We start from the raw sequence: 10,963 nt of genomic DNA, 5'->3' as shown, positions 1-10,963 counted from the left end.
TTTTGAAAAACAAATTAGTTGTATTGTTGATTAACGAACAAGTATCTAAGTAATATTTATTGAACTAATCTAGGAACATATAAACATATGATTTAACTAACTTGGGTCTTATCTAAAAAAAATTCGAAAATATAAACATTAGATGTATCAACTGATATACAGGTTTATCACTAATAGTCAATATATATAAATTATTAGTTGTCTGTTACACAGAAAGTTGTTTACAACGGCTAATGATGCCTCACATCTCCGTAAGTTGTTTCCCACTCACTTACTCTCTCTCTCTCTCTCTCTCATTTTGTCTGTTTGTCTCCATCCGCGTAATTGTCTAATATGGCGTGATTCCTACTTAGTCAATTGTAATATAAAAGCTTAGACATGATAATTTCATTAGACATTAAACTTACTCTGTAATATGAAATTCCTCCTCGGTTTAAGTTTATTAGTCCTTGTAACATTAGTTTGTGTTGAGTAAGTTTAATTTATATAACTGTATGTTAATAATTAACTGTATTAGGACAAAGTTTGCTTGTATTAATGATGTGAATTTTATGTTGATCGAGTTTAAGAATAGTTTCTAGTATCCACTTTTTGTTAGAATTCGATGAATAATACATTTAGTTCTTGTTTACTTCATTTCTGTTATTCATCTCATACATTTAAACTAAATATGAGGACGTAAATACTCCATAAAAGTCTAAGTAGATCAATTTATTTTAAAGTTTGAGACACTTCAAGTTGATAAAGTTGTTCGTTAAGGTAGTCACTATGAAAAGAATATTCATTTTGAAGTTAGTTTTCGTAAAAGATCAGCAAAAGCTATAAAACACAAAATAATTTTATCGTCTCAAAAATAGAACTTGTCACACAGAAATGAGATCAAGTTCAGGATTTTCAAATCTGACAAAGGACAAGGCACTTTCTAACTGCCGAGTTTGAACTTCATGTTCACATTCTCACATGTATATAGTTTACCTTATTACCTAGATTTCAGCCAACATCAACAGTGATAGCTGCCTCGTTCCTGACATGATTTCTAGCAGAGCTTTGAAAGTTTGTTTCAGTTTATAATAACAGAAGTGTATGAAAACTGCGATTAATCAATTACTTTATCAACACATTAGAAACTTCTTTCATTAATTCTTTATTTTTAAACATTAAGATGTACTATAGTTTCATCAAATCTTAGAGAAATCACTCACGTACATGCAAATAACTGATCAGATTGGGAAGTTTAAATAAAATAATGGTATTAATACTATGTGAGTAGAAATAAAAAAAGTTGTTTGAATAGATATATATGTAGGTCATGATTAAAGAATCACTTACAAATTTATACGAATATTCGTCAAGGTTAGAACGAATAGTTTGACAATAATTGGGCGCCTAATATAGAGATTTCATTATATGTGAAAAAATTATATTTGAAATAGTCTCAGCGATTGAAATTTAAATAATTCCAACGTTTCGTCCAGCTAACTTGTCTAAACTTTTTACTTCACATAGAAACATATCAACACTGATTATCATTTATTAATAACTCATCTTACACATACATACATACATACATACACACAATTCATCCAGTTTCCTTTTACTTTACATCGTTGAACTTTCCACTTGATTCTCATTCAACTGACTCATATTATCCTGTTTACAAAAATTCGACCTCCAAATACGATTGGATTAAAAAAGTAGTAGAGATTTTGATATGATTGTTAAAAAACATTATATATTTCTTTGATGATTTTGATTATTTCCCTGAAGAAGTTCAGACAAGTTAGCTGGACGAAACGTTAGAATTATTTATATTTCAATCGCTGAGACTATTTCAAATATAATTTTTTCACATATAATGAAATCACTTACAAATGTTATAGACTATTCGTTCAAACTGAAAGTTCAGAATATGATTTCAAAATATTGTTGACTATACTGTTGAGTTGCAAAGTTCAAATATCTCTTTAGAGTAGGAAAGTTCTTTATCATATTATTTTATGGATAATGTATGTAATGAAGATTTTAATATATAACTATGTTAGTAACAATAGTCAGGTCTTATATGTGGTCAAGTCTCTGACTAAGTTTGTGATTCTAATCAACTTGGTTCCATGTTCAATACCGTCTCATGAAAATGATAATTATTATTATTATTATTGACAACAGAGATAAACCACTAAAACTTTAGTTTTTTTCACTGATGTTAATCGTGGAATTGATTATTGGTTTTTTATTATTACTATTATCTGTTTTCTGTTGACATCATTTTTGGATTGTAAAATCCAAGCGAATCATCCCAATGACTGAGTAATGATTTATTTAAGTGAGATTACAAACGCTTTTCTAAATATTAAACTCGTATTAGGGACCAAAAAGCTCAGTTGTAACCTCTATTTAAAACATATTTAGATAACAGGAAATATTTATAAGCAGATCTAAATTGTAAGCTAAAATTATTGTTATCATTATAGAATGATCTAAGATAGAGAATGATTAAAGCATCAGAAGTAATATACAGCCATATTCTTCCTGTTCTTAAACTTATTAATAATTAACATAAACCAAGTCATTAGGTTCCATGAATATTATTTTACCTCAAGACCACTGACTGAGCATTCTAACCCTTTTGAACTTAGAAAAAAACTCTCAATGAATGCCATTTATGATATCTGTCTCACATTCAAGAAGAAAGTAATCATTTTTCTTAAACATCTAATCTTGATTCTGTTCATTTGATCAAAAAATTTGAAGTTTACATAAATTAACTCAAACACGTTTTTTTTTACTTATATTACTATCAGAGCAACACCTGAAGTTGGTGATGAAATGCTACTGGTAAGTTAATCGATTTATTTTCTTAAAAGTCATTATAGAAAAGAATGGTACTAGATACTGCTGATAAACTCAAAATGTTAACTTTAAAACACATAGCCGCATGTCGTAATAAAGTGCAAACTTATTTCAGGGAAGACGATCTAGGTGAGAAAATAGCAGACGTTTTAGTTGTTTGTAAGTTCAATTAATTAAAATTTTATTAATCATTATTTATTCTGTAAAATTTTAGTACTTAAACGTTTGAATAAACGCCTAGAAAATTGTTTAAAATCATCTAATTTAGAATAAAGAACTTGTTGAAGATGTTCTATCATTTTGGGATACATTAAGAAAAACAAACAAACAATAATCAATATATATATATATATATATATCTTTATTATAAACTGAAGTAGATTGTCCGTAATGAAGAAATCAACAGTTAAAAAGAAATATAGGAACTATTGATGAATCTTTTGTTAGTGTTATTTGTATACAGTTTAATGTTTCAATATTAATTTTTCATTTTGAAATATTGAATTCATTTATTTTTCAAAAAAAAAAATTTTGGAAGTTTATTAAAGAGAAATAATGGTCTAGAGGTCAAGCGTTCACGTGCGAGATCGATAGGTCCTGAGTTCGAATCTCGCTGGGTGGGATCGTGGATATATACTTGTGAGGAGTCACACAACAAAATGAAACGGTCATTCAATGCTTCCAAGTTTTCTATGGTGGTCTAGCTTTCAATTGACTCATAATCTCAACTATTAGGAATGGTTTAGTTAAAGAATGTTGTATAATTAAGAAATATACTACCAACAGTAGTTGTGGTCTCTTATTTACTGATAAACACATTTTTATATGAAAATTAAGACTAATCTATTCAGAAGGGGTTTTAAGGAGATTTAGTATTTTCATAGTTAAAAGCGTGAGTCAATTGAAGCTAGACCACCAGGGAAAACCTGGAAGCACTGGACGGCCGTTTTGTCCTATTATGGGACTCCTCAGCAGCGCGCATCCATGACCTCGCCTCGCGAGATTCGAACCCAGGACCTACGGATGCCGGCTCAGTGGTCTATCGGTTAAGTGCTCTGGCGCGAGATTGAATGAGTAAATTGTGATTATTAAAAATATGAGATATAGTATAATCTATAAAGATTTCATGCAATTAATTCCCTTTATGAATTTAAATAAAGACAGAACAAATATTGATGCAGAATAATATGAATTCATTATATTTTGTGGTTTCTCATCAGCTGCTTACAACCAAATATGTATTAGAGTTTTAGCATTGGGGTAATAAATAGTATGGAACAATTGACATAACTGAATGTAGAGGATTGGAATGACAAAAGGTTATCAATGATAACTATGTGCAAGAAAAGGTCAGAGGTTATTAAATATTAGAATGAAAGAAGCATAAAGGGTGTGTTGTAATTGTTGAGTGGAGTTCAAAGACAGATAAGATAAAATGTGTGATAATTTTAAAGGTAATGAAAGATTCATGGAATTAAAAACAAATAGAATGAGTTACATAATAATTGAATAGAATTTGGAGAGTTCATATAATTTAAGAGACACGTGAGCGGAAATGTTGTAATCAGCTGATGAGAAACCACGAAATATAATGAATTCATATTATTCTGTATCAATATTTGTTCTGTCTTTATTTAAATCTATAAAGAGTTGTAAGTTATGATATCAACTTTTGAGAGTAAAAAGAAAATTGACCGAAAATAAAATGAGTTTAAAATTATGGAAAATTGTTTGTAAACACATAAAGGATGGTTATATTTACTAGGATCACTGTTTAGACAATTAGATTACTTTTAAAAAGAAATATCTTGACTAATATTTAATTATCAGAAGGGGTTTTGTGAAGATTTCAGTATTTTCATAGTTGAAAGCATGAGTCAATTGAAGCTAGACCACCAGGGAAAACCTGGAAGCACTGGACGGCCGTTTTGTCCTATTATGGGACTCCTCAGCAGTGTGCATCTACGATATTTAATGATACTTGACGATCAAAGATGAAGAAGATTAGTATTGTGACTTCTTTCCAGTCAATGACCATCAATGTTTAAAAACAGTATTCTAATTTCAGATTTATTTCAGTTACTAAAGATCTGTAATGATTGTGGTTTATATTTTAAGGGGAATTTCAAACTTTCATCGTAGTGTATCTATTCACGTGTTCATGTCTTGAATCTACTGAACCAAAGTACTTTACTGATAATTGATTAATTTATCAAACATGGCTTTAACCAATTATTCAAGCTATCTCCATCGAAGTTAATTGTACTCTCGTAGTTATCATGAAATATTTAAGACTTAGTAGCTAAAATCCATTACTTGCAACTGTCATGATTTTCTGGGACATAAACATCGACTTTGAAGAGATTATCATACTTAGACTTTAATCTTTTATAGTTTATTGTAAGCTACCAAAGCATAATTGCCTTAATGAATATCTTTTCCCTAATTTTATGATTATATGAACATTATTAATTTTATCGGAATGACATTTTTTGTCGATTATTCAGATGGATAATAATTTACAGCACCAACTGAATTTAGCTTTACAACTATCCTAAGATGAAATAGTTTTTCACTATCTCCAGGTTTGTACCAAAATATCCACCTGTATACATCTCGTGATGTCAACTTTTAATATTGTTCAATTCACAACTTTGTCCGAATTCTAGAAATCAAGTGTGTATTGTCACTTTTCAACTAAATAGTTAAACTGTAGAACAATATGTTTGATATTGAATGAATTTAAGGTTATTATGTTATAACGTGTGAGTGCGTGCGTGCCTTGTTAATATATGAACGCTATAAGAACGCCAATCAGAGAGCCGCGAATTATCGATTGGGACAGTGACACACGAAAACCGTACGAGCAGTCTAGAGTGCGTATCGGCCCTGCTATCTGCCTAACCCAGCCAGTAAAGTCCAGAACACCAGTAACAGCCTCGGCAATATGAATCATTATTCACAAACATACTGGGTTTATATACCAATCAAACAGATCACATCGTACCATAAAATAGAAAATAACATATGTACAATATTTGGCCAAATGTGGCTGTGAATAGGGGGAAGAGTAATCAATAGACTGGGGATAACTCAAGAATGGGAAATTGTATAATAATAGTCTATAGGTCAAAATAAAGCTTATAATAAGAGGAACACGAATATGAATAGTTTAGTTAATTAACAATTATACAACAGGAAATATACATATCACATAGGCCCATAAATAGTTCTCAAAGTTACCATTCATAATTCTCCACGGGATACAACAGATTGAAACCAAGATATAAAAATAAGTTAACTGCATCTCAGTATAGGAATGTTAATGTCTGTAACTTGGATGTTTTAAGATCATTTATTTCCTTACTTATTTTCATTAGAAAAAGGTTCAGACTCATTTCTCTCTTAGTTAAGTAATAAAAAGTTATAAGTAAGTTATTTGTTTAAAAAGTAGTTTTTTAAGCGACCACTAAAAATACAAATATACTCAAAGATTTCTCATTCATATAAAAGGGTATCTCACTGGTATATAGCTTGTAAATTCATATGAGATTTAAATTTGTGATATTGATTTTCTGATCAAACATAATATCAGTGAATCACTGGATGAAGATTACTGTCTGGAATCGTCAAAGTAGAAATGACCGGTAATTTAGCATATTAATTGTTCGATGTTATCAGTTAAGATTCATTTTCAGATAAGTTAACTTTGTCACCTAATATTGAACACTTAAATTAAGTCATTTGTGAGGAATACACACTAAATCAACAAGTAACGGATATTCCGGGCATTCTGGTTGTATGTGCAGTCACAAGAGAGATATCTTCCTGAAATCCAATGAGAGTGCCTACAGATGACGCTTATTTGTTATGGAATTCGTCGATAATCAGTATGTCATTTCAAAAAACACCGATATCCTGAAATTCAGAATCTTGATTCTTAAAAAATCCTTTCAGAGAGACTCCAGTAATACGCACATATCACATACACAGATGATTGAAACCATAGATTGTAGGTTTATTGACAAACACCAGGTGGTTTAAATAATTAGCCCGAATTCGATAGTTTACATTTCCAAATTCAGTCATTTATTTCAGGCGAATTTCATTCAATATTATCGATGAGTTACCGTTTTCCCTTAAACATGATTAGCTTCATTGATGACAGGTTAACAATAGAAATTCGGTAAATCTGTTTTGAAGTTAGGCAATGATAACTACCTCCATTTGTGACCAAAATGTACCAACACAGTGTATTTTTGTGTATTGACCAACCGTTACCAATTTTAGTAGAAGTAAGCTTGAAGTATGCAAATTATGTAATTACAAAGTACCAGTACTTGAATCTTTAATTAAAATTACAAACCTAGCCTAGGTAAAGTCATCGTTTAGGAGCAGAATCAGCTATTCGAATTGGTTCAGAAATTTAATTTATCATTTATTTGCATTAACAATAGAGATTGTTTTTCTAATGAAAAATTTAGAGATAATCTATAGCAGTCCTAGGAGGATTTCACAACTACAATTGTAAAATATGTTAATCACATTTAGAAATAGTCTTTGTCATAGTCTATTACATAGAGAACTAATGAGATTCATGCCAGTAGAGAATTTGTCAACAGTATAGACATGTACAATTCCAAAATAAGGTGGAACTAAGGATCCTCGGAACAAATACAAACATTTAAGTTTTTATGTTCAGGATGTATTTCAGAAAATAAACAATACAATTTCAGATATAGGCTAACATCTTGTAATCTCTAATCATAAGGAAAAAATTAAGTGGTTTATGATGTCAGAGAAATACGTTAGACAATAGAATTTGTGTCAGTGGGTTAGAAGACCAAATAATAAATCTGTGAATGTCATATGGTCTTAACTGTCATATCGTTATCTGATGTAATCATCAGTCTGAAGAGTGAAGACAGTGCTACAACACAGTTGAAATATCACATTGCAGTATGAAAACTAGGACTCTCTTCTGCACTTCTCACCTGATACTGAGCTTATACGCTGGAATATCTCATAATTCGATAAGCTGGATTATTTAGTAAGATGATACAACCGTTAGTCTTAACTTGTTACCTTCTCCTGAATACTAGATCAAAACTCTATTTGTGAAGTTTATTCATTTGTTGGTGTACTATCTTGAAATAAACCCATTTCACTAATATTCTTTATATTACCATTGCATCATTTATGGCTGTTAAACTAGTTCTCTCTTTGAAGTGTCATTTATGTTCCATACATTGAATAATGACAGTGTAACAATGTTTTTGTGTTCTGTTACTTTTTGAAATCACGTCAAACAGCTCAGTTGACTTAGTTCACTAATTTGAAAACCAAATCAGCCTAATATTTGAGACGGGTGAACCATGAAAAACGTCTGAATTCGTAAATCACCTGGTATAGCCCATAAAACAATCGTAACTGGTGTCTCCACATTTGGATCCTCATCACCAACCGTCATTAAATTTATCGTAAGGTTATTTGTATCTCCGTAGTCTACAAACGTATACGATCGCCATACCAAGGATGGTTTCTACTTACTGAGGATATGGAATATCTATGACCGTCATTTGGAATAGGAACAAGGGGAAAACTTTATATGAGTAGATTTATTGAGCTTTCTTTTCAATACTCAGCATGATGATGAGTCCTCATCTCTAATCCCTTACCAATTATCTCTATAGTTAAATTACACCACGCAATCTAACTGTACGCATCGTTTCACTTTATATAAAACTTGATTTTCATTATTCGGGAGTCATTTTTAACTGGTAATAAAAATGAACTTTCCGTGTTGTACCACCTTTATTTTCACATATTCATTTCTACGTTAATTAGTTATAACAAACTGAAATACGTTTAAGTAAAAATGTTCTAAACGGTAGTGTAATATCATTTGATGTTGAAGAAAATCATTAAACAAGAACGTACGCTATGCTTCCATTGAGTATTCTAAAGAACATTTGCGTGAAGGTCAATAAAATTCTGACTTATAGATAATGCTTATGACTAAGCGAAGATAGATAATGGCTTGCATCAACTCTGATGCAGGTACATCTAGCTGACGAATCCCAAATGGGACGAAACGCGCGTCCTGGATTCCACTGCTAGACACTATCCATCTTTGCTTACCATGCTTGTGAACTAAGGCTATATCGAGGCAATACGTTTAGTATGCACATATGCCAACTAGAGACTGACCAGTTGTAGTCCTAATCATCAATGGGAAGATCCAAACACACAATACTAAGTGAATTTAATGTTTATGATTGTTTACTTCTGTAAAACTAAAGTTATTTTAGAAGCAGTTACGACTGATGGCATATCAGTTTATTGACATGGGCAATCACGTATTTTGAACAAAATATGGTTCAAGCGTAAACCAATTCATTGATCTCTTTACCAAAAGCACTCATTTAACAATAAATAAAGTACTATTTTACAAAGTAGCATACCTGTTTAGAACTATCCGAAAATTGGGACCATTATGCTTGCATAGCTGACTATCAAAAACGTTATAAACAATAAGACTGTACAAGACTCGGATCAAGATATAAAGTAGTCGTTACCATTTCGATATATAACGATTAATAACGGATGATAATATCATTTTCGCTTTAACAATAAGTTCGGATTTTATAACATTTAGAAAGATACTGAAAAGTGTCGTAAAAAGAAACACCCTAGAACGAAGACAATAAACATAAAACAACGTGTTTCGTAAACATCCATATAATATTTGTTGACTAAACAAAACTAAGGATTCATAATACATTGACATGGAAATTAAATATGTGAATTACTAATGTACATAATAAAAATATGAGTAAGATGACGCTTGAAGTACTTAAATAAATAACCTAACATAGTTAACAAGTTGAAAACATGAGTAAAAATTCCAATTTCCTTGCCAAGTATTCATGTCGTTTCTCCAGACGTCGACCAACTATAAAAAGGCAATTAGCAAAATATTACAACTTACTGATTTTGGCAACTTCAAGAAGTTTCTTATCTAAATCATCCTTTCTCGAGTAAGTATCAATCGTTTGCAAAATTTTACTCATTCCGTTTATCATTGATTGTCCTAGTGTACGGATAACTGGTTTCTAATAAGACAGTGAATTATACACATGAAAATCAAAGAGATTACCATCCCACGTTCCGATTCATGTTCATTCACCTCCTCCCCATGAGTTACCGCTGTCTCACTGGAAACAAAGTATGGAAAGTAAGCTTTTTGAGGAAATTACTTCACCTGTCAACATTCAGTTACCAATACAATACATGTGAAATACAATTGGCAACAAATACGTTTAAATGAAATTTCATCACAAACCGACCATTTTTACTAAGAAATACCGTAGCACACATCACAGAAGTATTTTGATTAAATTCATCACCTCCATGCTAAATGCTAAATGATGTTCAGCTGTCTTCTTAAGTATCAAATAGTCGTAACCAGCTCGTAATGTTGTGTGAGATTGAATCTACATGTATATACTGAAATATCTCACTGAATAGAAGACTAATTTAGTTATAGGTAAGGTTGGAGATGAAAGCTAGTGGTATGGGAAGGGACACTTCACTGGCATCAAGCTGAACTCATCCGATGGTGTGGGTGGAGGATCTAAATTCTGTCACGTGAACCGTTTACATAACATGAATTTGTCATCGCTACTTCAACGATTTGTCACACCACAAGTTAGATGGATAATATGTAAACTACTTACATATAACAAAGCAATAAAACAAGAAACACTACCAAATGACATCGAAAATAATTAGACACCTCATGCGACCGATCGGAATGACTTGATGGTTAAATGGTCGTTCCACTATGATTTAGTTTGTAAAGCTGATTGTCTAAATTATGCACGTCTCGATTTTTAGGTGAAGGCTTACAGCAGGAACCATATAGGAGGAGGCATATTTCAATGATTGACAAGTGAATTAACAACACGATGTGTTTAAGTGGACACGGAAATTAATAAATATATCTTTAGGGAGACTGGAAGCCATCACTATGAATAGGTAGGACTCAATACAGAAGAACTAGTGAAGCGGAACGAACTAATAATGTTCAACTCACTTTGTGTGTGCTGCA

At 31.3% G+C, this 10,963-nt stretch overlaps 1 protein-coding gene across 1 annotated transcript; it reads left to right on the top strand.

The window, feature by feature from the left end:
- Positions 1 to 415: 415 nt before the first annotated feature.
- On the top strand, positions 416 to 10,149 carry Smp_096790 (hypothetical protein; the record flags this gene model as incomplete). Its single annotated transcript, XM_018792866.1, has 6 exons — positions 416 to 471; positions 2,802 to 2,835; positions 2,880 to 3,009; positions 6,949 to 7,036; positions 9,844 to 9,938; positions 10,010 to 10,149. The coding sequence occupies 6 exons, from the start codon at positions 416 to 418 to the stop codon at positions 10,147 to 10,149; spliced, it is 543 nt and encodes a 180-aa protein (XP_018644426.1).
- Positions 10,150 to 10,963: the final 814 nt, after the last annotated feature.

This window comes from Schistosoma mansoni (genome assembly GCF_000237925.1).
Source record: "Schistosoma mansoni, WGS project CABG00000000 data, chromosome 1 unplaced supercontig 0210, strain Puerto Rico, whole genome shotgun sequence".
Lineage (NCBI taxonomy): Eukaryota > Metazoa > Platyhelminthes > Trematoda > Strigeidida > Schistosomatidae > Schistosoma > Schistosoma mansoni.
Note: the sequence above shows the minus strand (reverse complement) of the source record. Positions and strands in the feature narration are given on the sequence as shown.